Raw genomic sequence first — 19,737 nt, 5'->3', positions numbered from 1 at the left:
AACAGTCGTAATGTACCGCGGCGCGGTCCCGCTATTTATTCTAATGTCGCGCGAGTGATTTCGTTGCCGTAAATCAGCGATGCGTAACGCCTGAGAACAACACGACGAGAACAGCGCGGCGCGACCCTCGGTAATATTTCACGCTATTCACGGCCCGGCCCCTAATCCACTTAAATTGCCGCCCGTGAACAACGGGATTGCGCGCGACTTCGATATTCAGATACACTCGGCGCTTAAGCAACGCTGAAAGATTTATTCATGATGGATTCCGGAGGGCCGCGGCACGGCGAGGTTACTTCGCACGCTAATCGGGCGTGCCGTACGCGCGGCGATAATACGGTGTCCTATTCATCAAGAGCGTTTAGCGGCGCGTCGTTCGCCCGATTAGCGCTCGACTCTGTCCTCGAGGAGGACTGACAAGGAACATCCGCGAAGTGTGTGTCTCCGATTTCGACGAAACTTGACATATTTATAGAGTAGCCAAAAATAAGAGATATTTTTTTTTATCGGCAATAGTTCAGGTTTAAGGGATGAAACTGCTCCTCAAAATTTCATCCCCTCTATGCTATCTCGATAACGATTGCAGATAGGAAGAAACTTTTTAAACAAAAATTGTATGGCATAAAAAAACGTACAATTTTTGTTTAAAAAGTTTTTCCCTATTTACAATAGTTATCGAGATAGAGGGGATGAAAACTTTAACCCTTTGAGGCATAATGGGTAAGTATATTTACCAGCTATTTATTCTCACATTTTCATGAAATATTTCATATTTGAGGAATTCTTGTCGGGTTTGTTGCGTTTTTTAGCCTCTTACATGATATGGGAACATACATGAAAGGTTGAAAAGTGTTTTGCATAAGTTGTCCATTTATTATAAATAAACAAAGTGTAAAAGATATATATTTTTACAGAAAAAAATCATTTTCCACGAATTATGAGTGAACTTTTTGCTCAAAATCAAGATTTGGGAGTTTTTGGGGTTTACGGAGGGATTACGAATCTGAGGTCCAAATTCCAAAATTAATTTTCCAGGATGGCGGATTCCAGATGGCGGATCATCGAATTTTTATTAAATTAGCTAAAATTGTACTCTGGCTAGTTTTTGAGGTCGCTGATTACGAATCTGAGGTCCACATTCTAAAATTCATTTTCCAAGATGGCGGATTCCAGATGGCGGATCATAGAATGTACATAAAATTAGCTAAAATTGTACTCTGGTTAGTTTTTTTTGAGCTCGCTGATTACGAATCTGAGGTCCAAATTCTAAAATTTATTTTCCAAGATGGTGGATCATAAAATTTTTATATTAGCTGAAATTGTACTTTGGTTAGCTTTCAAGGTCGCTGATTACGAATCCGAGGTCCAGAACTCATTGTTCAAGATTGCAGATTCAAGTTGGCGAATCATGGAATTCTAATATATTTATCTGACATTCTTCCGGTTAGTTAATTCTTCATATTTATGTCCGCCATCTTGGATCCGCCATCTTGAATTGCGAAAATCTGACAACGGTTTCGTTATCAGCGAGTCCAGAAATCCCCGTATATAAATTTTCATGTGATTCGGATTTTCTGAAAAATACGTGCCTCAAAGGGTTAAGGGGCGGGCAGGCAGTTTCACCCCTTAAACCTGAACTATTGCCGATTGCGAAAAAGAATATGGGTCTTTTATTTTTGGCTACTCTGCAAATATGCCAAATTTCATCAAAATCGGAGATACAACTTCGCAAATGTTCCTTGTGAGTCGCCTCTTTTTAGCTTTATCGCCGTCTTTAGCTCGAAACTCGGCCGGGCGGCGCGAGGAATCCGCCCGCGGAAGCGAAATGCCAAAAAGAAGAGCACGCAACCGAGCTTCCGCAATCGAGCCGCGCTTCGCCCGCCGTCCATCGCACGCCGCTCGTTCTCAGCCGCATAATTAGCGTTGCCCGGGCGCTTCAGCCGGGGGAGAGATATCCAAGGGACTCGGGTCCGAATTAGCCGCGGAATCCCGCATTACACGCTAATGACGCGGCCGCCCGGCGTATCTTCGCCGATAATGTTATCGATTACTAGCGGCGAAGCCGTTATTACCGCGCGGCGCACCCGGACGACGCTAAATATAAGTCTCGAAAGCGAGGGGTCGTGAGCGCCGAACGAACGAACGAACGAACGAAAGGGGGGTGGAGAGTCTTGGGGTCCACTTAGGCGCGCGTACACGCATACTTATTAGCGCGAGCCGCGTACTTCGGGGGAACGAGAGAGACGACGACTTTCGCCCGTTTCGCACGACGGGGTTGGACTGGCTGGCGCCAAGTTTATCTCTCCACCCCATCGTCTCGGCCTACGCGCCGTTACGGCCTGTGTAACGCGGCTGCCGGGGAAAGGGCTACGAAGGGGAGGGGTTGTCGCTCGCTCGGCGCCCCTTGTGTCTCCTGCAGGAGCACTCTGCCGGCCGGGGGAAAACAACTCGCGATAGCTCGCCAGGAAGCTTCCCACGAGAGGGGCTGTTATCCCGATTTAGCATCACGCGGACAATTCTATCCGCCAGGTAGTAGCGCGGTCTCAGGTGTCCGGAGAGGCTGCGGGATCCTGCACAGGACGAAAGGAGCGGCCGGAGAGGAGGGGATTAACGAGCGAGCGCTCGTCCCGATGAAAGCGTCGAGTTTATCACGACGATTCGGCGATCGTTTGTCGGCTTAATCGCTCGGCCGCGCCGAGACGCCGTCGGTTCGCTTCCTCCCGCCCTTCTCGTCGAGCTTCATCATCATCCCTCGACGGGGAAAAAGCCCAGAGTCCGGAAATGAACGATACATTTGCTCGCATTTCAACACATGGCATCTCTTCGGCATCGCGCGTCGTCGCAGAGCACCGCTTGCTTTCGTCATTACGACTGTTCCGTATAGCTCGCGGTCGCTCTGATAATTATTACTCCTGCCCCCCCCCCACCTCTCTCTTTTTGATGCTGGTTTTTTGTTCCCCCCGTTCCCCGACGGGATTGAAAAATCGGCGCGCACGTGGTCCCAGGCTCGACGCAACACGCGGCGGGGAGAGGGGAGGCTCGCACGAGGGTGCGAGGGCGGCCGGTTTGTTTGTAATTGCAATCTCTGGCCGCGACAGGATGGACCCGCGGTGGACGTCGGCGTGTAAAAGGTAAGTATTAATCAGCGGCGCGCGCGGTCGCAACGGCGGAGGGGGAGGGGGGCAGAGGGGAGAACGACGACGGACGGAGGACGGACGGGCAGCGGATCGACGGGCGAAATTAATATACACCGGGAGCGTGTTTGCGGCGCGCATCGGCGCGGATTTTAGGACGCGGATTTTAGCGTACGCTCCGGATTACGGCGGCGCGGCGGATGTGGATTACGGGCCGCGAGAGCGCGGGTCGTTAAACAGCCGGGACCCGACATGAGGATAAAGTCCCGCCGATACGACGCTCGAACCTTATTATCTCTCCGTTCAACGCTCCGTGGAACTCTCCTGAGCTCACCCCCTCCCCCGCCGCCGTCCCCGTCTCGGGAGCGGCGCGCGATTCGCGGGGAGATTCGCAGCGGGCGAGCCACCGGTTATTATTGGGGATCCGGGGCATTAAAGGCGCTTTGGGAGGGTATCGATCTTCTTATTCAGCCTCACCCTAACGTCATACTTAAATACAATATTTCGGCCGGCGCGTAATCCTCTTACGGAAGCATCCCCGCATTCGGCCGCCGCTACGCGGAAGCCGACGCGGCGGGCGGCGGCGGTCGATGTTGTTTCTTATTGCGACCGGCGATTATATTTGTGCGCGAGGGTAATTATGTGCGCGCACGCGCGCTCCACTAATCCGTAACCGTGAAAGCGCGTGCGGTTTACGCGCGACGTCTCGGCGAGCGTGTAATCCTCCCGCGCGAGTCGAGTGGCTGTCACTCGACTGCACCGCCGCGCGGCCGGAGCCGACGAGGACGACGACGGCGACCACCGCCGATGTGACGCGACGTGACGATAAACGGCTTGTTTGTGCACCGATGCGAGCGCAAAGGTTGATTTCCTCGATCCATCGCGCGCCGGCGACTTCTGCTCGCTCGCTGCCGAGTGAACGAGTAATCTTCAGGTGGGACTTTACTCGCAGTGGAGTTTTCGTTCGTTGTTGATACTCGTAAGTACGTCCTTAGCTCTCGCGGGAAGCGTCAAATATAACAGAATGTCTGCGTAAATAGGCGGGCATGAGAGAGAGTGAGTGAGAGAGAGAGAGAGAGAGAGAGAGAGAGAGAGAGAGAGAGAGAGAGAGAGAGAGAGAGAGAGAGAGAGAGAGAGAGAGTGAGAGAGAGAGACGAAAAGACAATTTTCCGCAGATGTCGCGCTTCAGGGCTTCGAGACTTCTCCATTCGCTCGTGTCACAAGACGATTTTTCTCCTCAAGTAGAAAAATTAATAGGGCTCTGGTAAGAGCTTGATTATTTTTCTTTAACATTAATTGGGCCCTAGGATAGAAAGACAAGGGCCTATAAGATACGTAACAAATGATTTAACAGGTCCTTATAAGGCAATATTAATATTGTCTTACATGGAAATATTTTTATTATTGCTTGAGTAAAAATATTCGTTCTTTTCATTCCAAGAAATTCAGACTGCAATTTCTTTATTTCTTTATAATCTTGTTAGGATACAACAAGAATTTTTTATTTTAAAAATATAGCATGCTTCACAATAAAATATATTTTTTACACATAAAACTCCTGCTATTGTTTATTAAGGTTTGCCGCATTTCAAAACAAAGGCAATATTAGAAAAGATTCATGAATATGACAACTAATAAAACTAATAAAATTTGTTTTTAGTTGTGGTATAATTAAAAAAATCTTTAAAAGAACCGGATAGAGCGTATCTACTAAAACAATACTAAACTATGACAATTTTATTACGCGCTTCAGATCTTATTAATTTTCTATAACAAAACTTGATTTTGTATATCTAAAGCATCCTCAAAAAATCCTTTTCAGACCCACATCGGTTTTCCTTATCAAAGGCTTATTTCGTAAAATCTAAAGTATCCCTAAAAATCCTTCTAAGGCCCTTCTCAGCTTTTCTGATCAAAGCCTTATTTCGTAAAATCTAAGGTATCTCTAAAAGATCCTAGGATCCTTGTCAGTTTTCCCCATCAAAGCCTATTATTTATTAAATCTAAGGCGCCTCTAATAAATCCTTCTAAGGCCCTCATCAGTTTTCTTTATCAAAGCCTTATTTCGTGAAATCTAAAGTATCCATCTCTCGAGGCCTGATGTGATAATAATGAGGCATCCCTTTTTAGGGCACCTTACTTTCAGTCTTATCGGGGCCTTATGCTTCGTGAGGATGGCCCTAATAATTTTTCGTTCGGGCATGATCGGTCCGTCGATTTGAGTGCGCGATTCTTCGATTACCGTTCTCCGCGCGAGATTCCTCTTCGCGGGCAACGAGCGGAACGGAAAGAAAGATTCCGACGATGAACGAAACGCTCACGGGTGACAATCTATCATTCGTGAATACGCGCGGCGCGCGCGTAATAACGAGCGCGCGCACGTTTTATTTTATTTTCCGACGCCGCGCCGACGCCGGTCGACGGCACTTCATTAGCAATTAATTCGACGTACGACCGATCGATTAACAAAACCAATTTAATCGGCACTCGGCGCGCGGATGACCAGTTCTATTAATTGGCGGAATAATCGGATCACGGGGGATTGCCGGATAACAGTCTGCTCGCAACGTATTACTTTCGATAATAAGCACCATTATCGTGCGTCGAATCTATATCTTATTACCGCGGAGTAACTCGGTTGCCCATGACTGAACACACGTGAATGATCAGCAAACAAAGAAGGGGAATGATGCGCACGTGTGCGACACACACGTTGCATACTCTCTCTCTCTCTCTCTCTCTCTCTCTCTCTCTCTCTCTCTCTCTCTCTCTCTCTCTCTCTCTCTTCCTGTCCCTTTCTCTCTATCGACCTGACGAGAACCCAATCGGACAGAAAGAGGGAGAGATAGATAGATAGATAGAGAGAGAGAGAGAGAGAGAGAGAGAGAGAGAGAGAGAGAGAAAGAGAGAGAGAGAGAAACCAACAACTGACAACAATACTGTCCGCTTAACGTCTCGAATTAGGTATCGATCGTTCTCCAATTAGCAGCGGTTAAAAAACGCAGCAGCCATGCCGCTAATTGAGTCACGGGGATATGGCTAATAAAATAATAATGGGGGAATGGTGAAATTCTACAGCTCGCACGACGGTGTAACGTGCACTTTAACGGGACCTTAATTGCGAGGACATGGAGTATAATTAGCGTGAGATATCGAGATGGGAGATCGCGAAGAAGCAGAAGAGAGTCTCCCATCGGCGATATGTATTTCCGATCCATCCTGCTCCTCTCCTCTCTTTCCTTTTCCGAGGACGTGCAGGGACCGCGAGGACTCCGCGCGGTCGATGCGTGTTGAGTCGAACGAAACGAAACGCAGAATCTTTATTAATGGCGACCGGGCGGGTCTTGAGGAAAAAGCGGGTGGCGGCGTGCGTGCGTGCGTGCGTGCGTGCGTGCGTGCGCGCATGCGTGTGTAATTACCATCGGCTTCAATTACAGCGAGAATCTAAATTAATTTCGCGGGCTGCGCCGCTCTGCATTCCGCCGTGGCCGTTGCCGTATTAATCGTTGCGCGAATGATCGATTATTAGGCACTCGCGAGAGCGGCTGAATCATTTATTAGTAACGAGAATGGTAAAGGTTTCCCGCCGCGGCGGATCCGGCCTGAAGGGAAACGAATGTACCGGCAGTTATTAATTACGCGGTCGCGGCTGTAAATAATTCCCATCGGGCGGATCGGCCGGCCGTTTGAGTCGCAAGAATGGCGCGCGTTTTGGTATCGTAATACATTATCATAGACAATATTGACGAGCGGCCAGTCTGTGGATTACGGCCGCACGCTGTTGCCAAGTTTAATTAAAGCTATGATATCTAGCTCGGCTACACCGCGCCCGCCGACAAGCAATTCGTCCCAATTGCATCACTGCGCTCTGGCCATAATAAGCGTATCGCGCTCCATTTCATTGAGCCGCGTGCCACTTTTGTACGAGCGCGTCACTTCGGCGCGCCCGATCGCGAATATCGCGAATCGCGCGCTCGGTATCAACGACCGCGCGCTGCTCTCTCCTCGCGGCGGAGTCGTGAGAGGAGAGGCAACGTTTCCACGCGCCACATAGTCGAGAATAAAGTCGCTCGGGGGTGACCGAGATCCGTCAGTTTCGCGCTAATTCCGCGCCTCGATCCCGCGTTCCCGAAGTTTCGACAAGCGAAGGACGAGCGAGGCAAAGGGCGAGCTATTTTAAGAAGCGAAGCTACTCGGCTCATCGATTGCCTGACAATCATTTCCACTTCGCTCCGTCCCTCCGCTCTGCCCCTCCCCCTCTCTCTCTCTCTCTCGGTACTCACCCTTTTTCGCCGGCTCCTCGAAATATCGCCGGGCGCGGAAGATGTAAATCTGACGGCGAGTAATCCGCAACAGTTTGACGTGGAGGAAGTTAAAGAGCAACGACGGGCGAGTTTGCGCGTCCGCGAGATACTTCACGCGGAAATGACGAGGGATCGCGCCGGCGGCCGGGGAGGGAAGCACTCGACTTACCGTAGAACCAGCACTGTTTCTCGCCGAAGCGGGGCCTGAGGTACGTGTATTGAGGCTGCGGCGGGAGATGGTCGAGAAGAGCTGCCAGCCCGGCGACCAAGAAAGGTCCACCCCAAGCGTAACAGCCGTAGACCCGAAGCCGGAGGGTCTCCTGGCCTTTCTCCAGGCTCACCGGTCTCAGATCCCTGAAAAGAAAGGCGAAGAGAAAGGATTAGAGGTCGCCGTCTCGATGGAGAACGCGACACGCCGCGAGGTAAAACACACCGGGCGACTGCGTGCCCGAGAGCGGATATGGGTGCGTTCGCTCCCTTTTTCCCACGCTTTTCTCCATCGCATCGCGGCGGATGAATGGCCGAAAGAAAGAGCCACTCGGCAGCCGGCGCGGCGGGCTGCTCGCTCGCGGAACATACGAATGCGCGTCCGGCGCATCCCCGACTCGTCGAGGACAATCGCGTATAAACCCTCAAACGCTGGGCTGGGCTGAGGTGGAAGATCCACCCGATGATATTTTTTAACCATCCGTCTGTGTGATGTCTTGGACCTTTTGTGCTCGAATAAAGGACGTTTTGCTTTTCTTACGGCGGAAAGTTGTTGCGAAAGGGTTGGGAAGTAACTCGTTACTCGTAACGAAGTTACAGTTACCTTTTTTTGGTAATGTATAACTTTGTTCCGTTTTTTGTCATCTGTAACTATAACTTAGCTATAACTGTAACTATAACTTAGTTACATTTGTTTGATAACTGGTAACTAATTTAATAGTTATTGTATATATTTCAAACTTCAGTTTCTGGAGGATCAGCATAACGATAACGCACGTGCGATGCTTGATATGCAATAAGCATACAGTTATTCTGGCTGCATTTGGAATACGCGCTATTGTGTCATCTATTTTTATCGTTTATTAGATGTAAAACAAGGATAAAATCAGCGCAATAGCGCTGATAGTCTCCTCTCCGAACGCAACGTGTATTTCTTTCAAAAAAATTGTGCGCCTATTGGACATTTCCGTCGCGGATCGCCAGTCCTTATTTGTTAATATAACCCGCGTTCGGCGCAGTTTAGTGAAGAAATCTAATTTTTGATGTCAAGATTACTTTTAGTATTTTTAGTACTTATTATTCTCATCAAATTCACCCACTTCCTTATAATTGTTATTAATAGTCTTAAAGAATAAATATGAATTGCTTATTTAAATGAATGAATCTAATTTGTAAAAATTTTATACAATATGAGGAATATAATAATCAACAAACTACTTTTATATAAAATTGAAGGAATCTATGCAATTACGGAATTTAAAATATTGGCACAATTCTTGTAAAAAAGTAACTGAAAAGTAACTACTCGTTATTTTCTAACTATAACTATATGTTATTTTTGAAGGTCAGTAACTTGTAACTGTAACTAGTTACTTTTTCAGTGAAAAAAAATTGCAACTGTAACTGGATACTTTTACAAAGTAACTTTCCCAATCCTGATTATTTTCCCTTTAAAAAAATGTATACGATTTAAAACCGTTTTTCACACGCAGTTGCAAATTTTTGCCAAATATCTATAATTCATTTACATTCGGAAAAAAATTGTGGGTGAAAATTCAGCCAACAGAAGTATTCTAATGTTGAGTAAATTGCGTCTTCGTTTGTACGCGCGCGAAACAAAGACACACTCACCGGGTGTCTCGGCGTCATCATTATTCACTCAACGGACCCAACGATATATTTGCGGACACAAGAGTCGCGCGATACGCCATCGAGGATCATCGTACGATGGAGCGATACTTTTGTTCAAGCCGGAGTCATCGATCGGCGCTATCTGTTTCGCTTATGCAGAAATAATAGCGGACCGGAATAATTATCCCGCTCGTAACAATGTAATGTTTGCGTCGGCCGGTAAGAACACAATAGAGCCACGTGTATGTCATCGGCGTCATCGATCACGGTGGCCTCGTAATTATTAACGAGACCACGTCGGCTGCGTGAGAATCCCGCGCTCGTTCACTCGTAACTCGGACTAAATCGTACAGCTTTGTCATTGTCCGGCTAGTTGAACGTCGCTATAACGACACTCGCGGCTGGGAGATGAACGCTCGGGCTTAGCACCGTGAGGGGCCGCTACTCGTAAATCGCAGCCTATCGATATCGCAGCGTTCCCGCGGACACACACACACACACACGGCAAACATCGGCTACCGTGAACGAGCGTGTCGAGCGAAAAAGTCGATGAGGGCGAGGAAAAGTTAGTTGAAATACAAATTGCGACCGCGTCGCGACGTCGTGCGGATTTCCCTCGCACTTTTAATCGCTCCCTGGCAGCGGAAGTCGCGACGCGACAAGTCGGACAAGTGAGACAAACTATGCCGGTAATCAAGCGGTCCCGTGATCATTTTTCATCAATAATTAGCAGATATTAATAATCAATTTTTGTTGGAAATACATTAATGAATGAGTAACGACGCAACGATAAATAATTCCGACGAGCAGACGCGCATCGCGAATCTGCGAATAAACACATCATGAATCTTGAAAGCGCATTCGCTATAGCGAAAACTATTCCATGGTGTGTGTGTGTGTGTGTGTGTGTGTGCGTGTGTGTATTATTTTTTTACACTTTCAATGTGTATTCAGCAAGGCAAGGCGGGAAAGGACGGGAGAGGACGATCGAGCGGTACTTCCCTACATTGTGCGAATGCTTGTAATGCGCCTCTTGTTAGCGTAATTCTTTTCAACGCGTGTAATTTTATATAATTCGCGATTCACGGGGAGAATAAAAATGTAGTTACATTAGTGAGAGCTTTGTAACTAGAGCGACATGAGTCGGCGCGCGGAGAGACATTTTCATTTAAATATTCTCTTTGTACGTTCGGCCCCTCTGTATTACAACCCGTTATATAAATTTTTACTGAAATTAATCCGGACGCGTGCGCGCGGGCAGGCGGGCAGGGACGCAGGTGCGTGAGCCGCAATGAGCTCGCCCGTTGAAAAGTAAAAAAAGACCGAGCAATTTTCGGGGATTCGCACTCGTGTTTGCGCGTCAGGCAGTTTCTGCAGCTCACAAATAATAAAGTATCCGCGCGCGATAACCAACGTCACATATTATTACGTTTCGCATTTATTAACGTTTATTAAATGCGTAATTGTTAGCGCATACACAGCGGTATAAATAATAGAGTTTGTAATTACGCGAAAAGATATCGCGATGCAGCCTCAGATAGCGCCATGAATATTAATGCTAACGCGAAATACACAATTCATAATTATACGAGTGTGTTATTATACCCGCGCCCGTGCCGGCAGGAGAAAGACACGAAACAGACTCTCTTTTCTCTCCGCAAAATATATTTGGAATTAAAGCTTCAACCACACAGACGCGCGCGCGAAACTTCGAGCCTCTCATCGAGAGTCGCGAGTTAATTCTTCCTCTCGACGAATACATAAATAAGACACATCGTTGCGCGTTAAGCGATCGTCCCGAGCGATCGTTCCAACAGAAGCTTAATTCAGGATGTAATTGCGAAGGAAGTTTAATATCGAGAGATAAACGCTGCCGAGAGCTATTATGTCCATTGAAATTCTCGCCGAGAGCAATTAACCGCGCCTCGCGGTCGGCGAACGATGAGAAGAATTATGACGGTTCACGGACATTTTATTTGATTAAGCCGCACGAGGAAACACCTCTCGCGCGGCTTACGTAACGATATCTCGCAGGTGCTTCGGCGCTTAATCTTCCAGGGCGCGTTTCGGGCCCGGATGAAGATGTCCGAGGCGCGACGCGCGGGAAATCCACGCGGGCGCATTCCAGCGGGAAGGAGGCGGGACGAGGGAGGGAGGGGGGGGGGTATCTCGAGATACTAATTTCGCAGTGCTTACGCCTCATTTCCGGCGCGTCGCTAATTAGGCATCGCTAGTGCTGACGTCCTCTCTCTCTCTCTCTCTTTCTCTCTTTTCGCCTTTCTCCCCCCCCTCCTCGCGAGGAGGCAATTATGCGAACGACGACAACTGCGACGGCGACTTACGCGGGGGATCACCCGCGTAACTTTCTTCTTGGCTTCTCCCCTGTTCTCGATACGCACGGAGACGGTCGTGAGGAGATTGCCGTCGGAAAAAGAGACACGTGTGTGTGTGTGTGTATATATTTTCGCGATATAATGAATTTCTCTCTCTCTCTCTCTCTCTCTCTCTCCTTTTCTGCCTGGGAAAGAGGGCGGACTCGCATCTCATTTGGACGGAAAACGGCGCGCACTCTCAGAAACGGGCATTGTGTAATTGTATCTCCTGCCCAGCCGGAGAAAGAGTTCCGGGGGCGCATGCATGGAAGTTATAAAACCGAGATAACGAAGTCGGTTATTAAATAGACGTCAGGTAGCCATTGTTAATCTTTTGATCCTCCGTAACAGCTATTACGGCCTGCGCCGTAGAGAGGCTCTTATTACAATCGTTTTCTTTTTTCTTCTTTGGAATACCGCCTCCGCCTCCCTGTAATACCAGAAGCGCGGGCGATGGCTTGGACGTAATAACCCAACATCGCCATGTGGATTATTGTAAACGGAAACGTCCCATTACGGCCAGATGTTCGCGAGATTTGTTTGAGAATTATCGATCGTCGGGCGCGACGTAGTCCCGATCGTGCAAGATAAATGACGGCGCTTGCAGAGAGAGAGAGAGAGAGAGATATATATCCCAAATCAAAAATCGTCGACAGGGCTCTGGCGCCTTTTAATTAAATAAATATTAGGTGTTTCGATTAGTTTTGAGGGATTTCTTGCAAAAGAAACACGTTTATTTTTGAGAGACGTTGAATTATATTTTATCCCAAATATTTTCCATCGCTAGCCATAACTTTTTCCCACTTTTCGGGCAACAAGTGAATTCCGCGATAAAAGAAATATCCGTCCTTCGAAGCAACCTACTAATCGAGTTATTTTTCTATTCCTTCATGTGATTGAAATGCTGGTCAACAAAGCTGTGCTGCATAGATCGAAATAAGTGGCAATCAGAAGGAGTACAGTTTGATGAATACGCGGCGTGTGGTAGGACCTCTCATTGAAGCACCTATAATGTATCCTTAATTGTTCTTGCAACGTGTGGTCGAGCATCGTCGTGCAACAAAATCACTTTGCATTTTTTTCGAGCTATTACTGCACGTTTTTGGTTTAAAACATGATTCAAATCGATTAATTGTTGTCGATAACGCACAGCAGTGGCTGTTTGATTCGGTTGTAGCAACTGATAAAACACGACGTCTTTCATGTCCCACCAAATGAAAACAATAAAACCTTACTTCCGTGGATGTTGCGTTTTGGAGTCGATGTCGATGGTTGGCCTGGACTTATCCACGACTTTTTACGCTTAGGATTATCATAGTAGATTCATTTTTCAGTTCCAGTTATAATTTGATACAAAAACTGCTTCTTTTTGTGACGAGAAAGCAATGAAGTGCAAGTGGTTAAACGATTTTGAATAGCCAATTCAGACAATGCATATGGATCCCATTTGCCTCCTTTTCGAATCTTCCCCATGGCGTACAAACGATCCGAAACGGTTGATTTACCAACTAATTTAATGTCTCAGCTAGTTCATGAAGCGTTTAAGCTCAGTTTCCATCCAATAATGCCTGCAATTCGGCATCTTCAAACTTTCTTGGTTAACCTGAATGTTCTTTGTCTTTTAAATCAAAATCACCACGCCGAAATCACTAATACCAGTACTCGCATGTTTTAACCGATGAAGAAAAGTCAGAATAGGTTTCTGAAACGAATGGGTGGGCTCCAGCAGCCGTTTACTTCGAATCGAAACAATAAAGCAGTAAATGCTCGAAAATGCTCTTCACCACGCTCCATTTTCAATCGCACAAAAAGTGTGGTTACGTTCACAAATGCACGTGCCATGTGTCAAGTTATTTGCAGAAACGTCCAAGCGCTAAAAATGCCGTACCAACTTTCAAAATATCTCTAGTAGACTTGTAACTGTACACAGAGAGAACGATTTAGTTGAATCTAACAAATGCTTATTTGGAATAGTCGAAATAAATTTTTTGATTGATCGAACAAAATTTTGTTTGACGCAACAAAAACATTTCGTTGGAACTAAGCTGCAACAAAATATTTTTGTTGCGTCAAACAAAACTTCGTTCGATCAATCCAAAAATTTATTTGGACTATTCCAGATAAGCATTTGTTAAATTTAACTAAATCGTTCTCTCTGTATAGCCATCTATATTAAGCCCTCAAAACTAACCGGAACACCTAATATAACGTCAAACCGATCGGCACGAGTACGGTTTTACTTGCGTTACAAATATAACGACATTGTTCAACATACCTAATCTCAACGTGGGAATTGCAAAAATCACCAATGACGAATGCTAAGCCTATAAGTGCAAGAGCCACTCCGGCAGCTCTCGAGTTTCTCTCTCTCTTTCTCTCTCTCTCTCCCAGTTATTGCAATTTGGCAGAACCAAGCGACAAGTTTCATCAGCGCGGCGGCACCGCACGTATTCATAACTCCGAGATCATTAAAGCAACAAAGTGCAACGAGATCCTTCCGTTCTCGCCAGACTGCAGCGCAAAAGTCGCGCAGCCACGGAGACAATATTAACGGGACGGAATAATATTCGTGGATTCCATCTCTTATTTACTTACATAACGGCGCAAACCGGCATGTATGTGTGCGTACATATATGTACGTCTACATAACTCGCGAGCGCTTTGATCTCTTTTGCGAGAGAGAGAGAGAGAGAGAGAGAGAGAGAGCTTCCCGGCGCACCTTAGCGATGCGCCAGCACCGGCGAGAGAGCGGCCTCGTTCTCGCAGGCGTGGGCGACAATGTAGAGTGGAAAAATTGACGAATAATGCGCCGGCAAGGCAGATAAGTAGATTACTTCGTTAGCACAGTCGTGCGTCGCGCCGCGGCTCGTTTTGGAAGCTCATATTTTAGCCGCGCGCTATCTTTCCAAGCGCGCGACTTTACTTACGGCGCAGACGTAATGTCGCCGTACTGTCTCGTGGCGGTAGCGGCGAGCTAAGAGCTCTATATTTATCTCCCCGATATGGTAATTACACGGACGGCAATTAGCGGCGGTGTCGGCCGGAGGTACGCGCTGTCCTCCGCGCGCCGAGCGCGCTCTCGTTACGAGAACGCGAGATGGGCGCGCGCAAGATGGACAAGGAGATATTTATTTATTACGTCGGTGTGCAGTTCGTCTTGTCCCGAAAACGCGCGGGGGCGGGGAACAATCTCGCGATAAAGCGCGTGCTTTATTAGCGTGCGACGGCAGGAAGAGGAAGGCGGGGGGGGGCCGAGTAAGGCGTAAATCAGGCGGAGATTGATGAACGGAATTCTCGCTCGCGACTCGTTCGCGCCATGTGATAAATTGCGTATGAAATTCTATTATATTTAATTGAGCCGGTAAAACGCCGCGCGCGACCAGATCGATATCTGCCCCTTCTGCCCCCGCGCTTTTAGCTCGCGCGAGTTCCCCGGAAGTACTCGCGGAGCGCATAAAAAGTGATTATCGACGAGGCGCGAGGCGGCTCGGAATTCCTCCGGAAAGCGATAGTAGCGGGAACTTTGTCAGCCGAGAGACGTATGAAAAGTAAGTTACGTTTTATTGAAAAGTTTCGGGGGCTCTTAAGCGAACGGAAACTTGTCGAGTCGGGACGCGAAAACGTCCGACTCGACGGGCCCGCTCTCTCTCTCTCTCTCTCTTCATCCGGCGTCGACCGCGCATCCACGCTCGCCCATCCAGGGCCATTCATCCATCCATCCATCCTCGGCTCCTCTCGACGTCCTCGATCTGTTTGCGTGTCCTCTTAATCTGAAGATCAATCGATCCCGCCGTACACATTCTCCCCGTGTATTTATCGGCGAGCTGACATCGTATCGGCGGCGCGTCTTACGCGGCTTCGTAATCGATCGAGAAACGATCCGATCCGCGGCGGCGCGGCGTCGGCTTACATGAGTCGCGCTAATTCATGTAGATCCATGCAAACGATTTTCGAATATCGCGTCTGGGCCGCGTTGAAAGAAGGAAGAAACCTCGCGCGATGCAAATGTCGCGCATCCGGCCGGGCTAACGCGAGCGACTTCACGAGAGAGGAAATTCCTCGTTTTTCCCGTGAAACTTTCTCACGACAGTTCAACTCGCCGCGTTTCACCGAAGTGGTTCGGTTCTTCGAATCTGCATCGCGCACACACGCCGCGAGGATGAAGATACTAAACGCAAGATCGTGCGTGCGAACGGACTTCGAATTATCTCCGAAGTGTCACGCGAGCATCTGCACTTCGTCCGGGCCGCGCGAGCAGCTGAAGAGTGTCCTCGTGAGCAACTCGCTCGTACGACGTGATCCTCGTGTGAACGCCGCGAGACGGTACTGTTTCTTCAGGTCGACTGTACGTTCCCGTTTCGCGGTATTTTACGTGCTCGGGCGACGAACGGCGAAGCGGAGATCTAGGAAATCGACCTTAATTAGCGATAATCAACGAACATGACCGTCATCGAGACGTCTCTTGCTCCTCGGCATTCCCGAGTAGAAAAATTAATAGGGCTCTGGTAAGGACCAGATTATTTTTTTCTGATATTAATCGGGCCCTAGTAGGGGTAGAAAGACAAGGGCCCTACAAGATGTGTAACAAATGATTTAACGAGTCCTTGTAAGGTAATATTATGAGAGCCTTATAAGGGAATATTTTTATTATTGCTTGAGTAAAAATATTCGCTCCTTTAGTCCCAAAAAATTTAGACTGTAATTTCTTTATTTTTTTATAATCTTGTTAGGATACAACAAGAATTTTTTATTTTAAAAATATAGCACACTTTACAATAAAATTTAGCATTCCTTACACATAAAAATCCTCCTACTGTTTTTAGGTTAAGGTTTGTTGCATTTTAAAACGAAGGCAATACTAGAAAAATCCTTGGAAGAGAATAATGAATATGGCAACTAATAAAACTAATAAAATTTGTTTTTAATTGCGGTATAGTTACAAAATCTTTAAAAGTATCAGAGATAGAATGTACCTACTAAAGCTAATACTAAACTATGACAATTTTATTACACGCTTCAAATCTTATTAATTTTCTATAACAAAACTTGATTTTGTATATCTAAAGCATCCTTAAAAGATCCTTCTAAGGCCCACATCAGTTTTCCATATCAAAGCGTTATTTCGTAAAATCTAAAGCATCCCTAAAAAATCCTTCCAAGACCCTTCTCAGCTTTTCCTATCAAAACCTTATTTATTAGATCTAAGGCATCCCTAAAAATCCATCTAAGGTCCTTATCAGTTTCTCCTATTAAAACCTTATTTATTAAATCGAAGGCATTCCTAAAAAATCCTTCTAAGGATAGGTTAGCCTTATTTCATAAAATTTAAGGTATCCCTAAAAGATCTATCTCGGTGCCTGATGTGGTAATAAAGAGGCATCCCTTTTTAGAGCATCCTATTTTCAGCCTTATATGGGGCCTTATGCTTCATGAGGATAGCCCTAACAATTTTTTGCTCGGGTTTCTTCCACTTCCGTCGAGAGACGAGCGCCTCGTCGTGTCGTCTGTTTAACGCGCGAAGACGCGCGCGTTTCTCGCCTCGCCTCATCGCGAAGGTGCGAACGCTTGTTGCTCGGCGTCGACACGCTCGTCCCTCGGTTTCCGGGCAATCAATATTGCACTTCCGGTATTAGACGTCGATTACGCCGGCAGGAAGGAGGATAATGATAGGGGCTTTACCATTGTCGCTGTGGGATACCGGAGCCGCTCTCGTCTTTACCTGCCCCCTCCCTCTTTCTCTTTCTCTCGCTCTTTCTCCTCTCCCGACTGCCGTTCATCCAGGCGATCGCTCTTGAATGCCGCGCCGTTATCACGCGGCCGAGCCCGCGGTAGTAATTCAAGAAGCGGCAAGAAGGTATTAAGAATTTCCGCGCGTCGAAGGGAAACGGCCGCGGGCGAGCGCTACAGCGTGGAATTCTTGATATTCTTAAATATTACAACGTCCGGCGCGGGTGGAACGTGCTTCATAAGGCCGGCTAGACCGCGAAATAAGTCGCATAGCTGCTGCAGGGGGGGGGCTTGGGATAATAATGGCCACCACCGGGAGATGTCAAGTATATCAGGTACAGATTTGTTCCCTCCGATAATTATACGCGCATGCGCGCGCGCACATCGATTTTACTTTGATCTCGCGAGACGTCTCTCGTTTGACGTTACCGCGAGCGATAATTGCGACTGTCCCGAGCTGCGACATCGCTCGCGCCACTTTCCGACAGCGACGACTATTAACCGTCTCTTTATTTTGCCAACGGGATATGACAGTGCCGAAAGCCATTGGTTATTGATGGAAAGATAATAGAGAGGCGCGCGCGCGCGCGCGCGCACGTCATTTGCGCGTAATTATTGAATAACAAAAATGCTCATGCGATAACATCGCGACTATTATTTCGATAATTTCCCTGGTTATCGAATAATAACAATTCCCGCGTAAATGAATACGCGCTATTGATCTGCCCAAATCATTGTACCTCGTTTGATAATTAGAAGCGAGTTTATCAATGTACTGGGTTGTCCGGAAAGTAATTTCGGTTTTTTGCATGCAAATGAAAGGCGATAATTGTAACAGAAAGAAAAGTTTTATTCTGTCAAGTATTGATCATTTTGTTCCAACACTTTTTGCCATCTTTGAGATAATAACATGATTCCACGCTCGTAGAACTTCTAGTCCTTATTGGCAAAAGACTGATTTCAGTGGTTTCTGACATCTTCATTTGAATCGAGATTTGTATCATCCAAAGATTTTTGCAGTGACCGAAACAAGTGACAATCGAATGATGCCAGATCGGGTGAATATGATGGATGTGTGGGGAAATCCCATCCAAGTGCTAACAGCTTCTGGCGAGTCATTAAACTTGTGTGAGGTCTGGCGTTGTCGCGATGAGACACAACACCTTTTCTGTTCGCCAATTCTGGTCTCTTCTGCCTGATGGAGTCATTCAATTTGTCCAACTGATGACAATACATATTCGAATCAATCGTTTGGTAGCAGCTCAAAGGAACCATTCCTTCCCAATCCCACCAAACAGAGAGCATCGCCTTCTTTTGATGGATATCAGCTTTCGATGTGTTTTGAGCTGGTCATCACTGCTCCATGATCATTTGCGTTTAATATTGTTGTCACACAATCCATTTTTCATCTCCATTTGTGAGTCGCTTCAGAAATGGATCGTTTTCCTCAGCACGTTTCAACAGCAAATTGCGGATGGTAATGCGACGCATCAAATCTCTTTCTTTGAGAACGTGTGGAACCCAAATATCGAGCTTTGAAATGAAACCGAGTTACTTCAAATGCTCACGGTCGAATTCGATAAATTCAATCCTCAGCAATTTCTCGTGTTGTTAAATGACGATTTGCGTCCACAAGTGCCTTTATTCGGTCTTCATCTAGCCTCAACTAGCCTTCCAGAACGCGGCGCATCTTTAAGATCGAAATTCCCAGAACGGAATTTCGAAAATCAATTCTGACACTGACGTTTAGTCAACATATTCTCTCCATACACGGCACACAATTTTTTTCTCGCTTGCGCTGCACTTTTGCCTTTACGGTAATAAAAAAGCAGAATGTAACGAAAATGCTCACGTTGGTTTTCCATTTCTGATGCGACGCTGAACGAAAACAACTTGATAGATTCCGCAACAACTTTTTTGCAAATGAAGCTTGAAATGTGCGTTGTGTAAGAATGTAAAATGGTTTTCTGGTTTAGAATGAGGTTAACTGCTTGAAAAGGCAACTAAAATCATCTATTTGAAAAAACCGAAATTACTTTTCGAACAACCCAATATGTCCGGATGAAGCAGCCCCGCGTGGAATTTGTGTTACACGGGCAGCCCCTATTTCGAAGTTGCGAAGCTCACGACGCGATGTCTGCTGCGGTCGAGCCGAGGCGCGCGCCTCGCAGCGTTCTCGTCTGTATCGCAGCATCACGGAATGATTATCGGTGGTTCACGTGTTACCAGTTATCGCGTGCGGCACGAACAGCAAACTTTCTTGCTCGGCAAGAAGTGGCCTCAGGCACCTTTTCCGTTCTCCTTCGCTTCCTCTCTCCCTCTCTCTCTCTCTCTCTCTCTCTCTCCCTCCCTTCCTCTCTC

The 19,737-nt window shown here is 47.0% G+C and overlaps 1 protein-coding gene across 1 annotated transcript in view; it reads right to left on the bottom strand.

Annotated features, from left to right (window-relative positions):
- mthl1 (adhesion G-protein coupled receptor methuselah-like 1) overlaps positions 1-19,737 on the bottom strand; it is a 241,606-nt gene that overhangs the window by 29,073 nt on the left and 192,796 nt on the right. Inside the window, exon 5 of the mRNA XM_025302624.1 lies at positions 7,608-7,792. Coding sequence (XP_025158409.1) covers positions 7,608-7,792 — 185 coding nt within the window. The remainder of the gene's footprint in view (positions 1-7,607; positions 7,793-19,737) is intronic.

The sequence above is a fragment of the Harpegnathos saltator genome, unplaced genomic scaffold, assembly GCF_003227715.2.
Source record: "Harpegnathos saltator strain DR-91 unplaced genomic scaffold, Hsal_v8.6 scaffold507, whole genome shotgun sequence".
Taxonomy (NCBI): Eukaryota; Metazoa; Arthropoda; class Insecta; order Hymenoptera; family Formicidae; genus Harpegnathos; species Harpegnathos saltator.
This window is presented reverse-complemented; position numbering and strand designations above follow the sequence as displayed.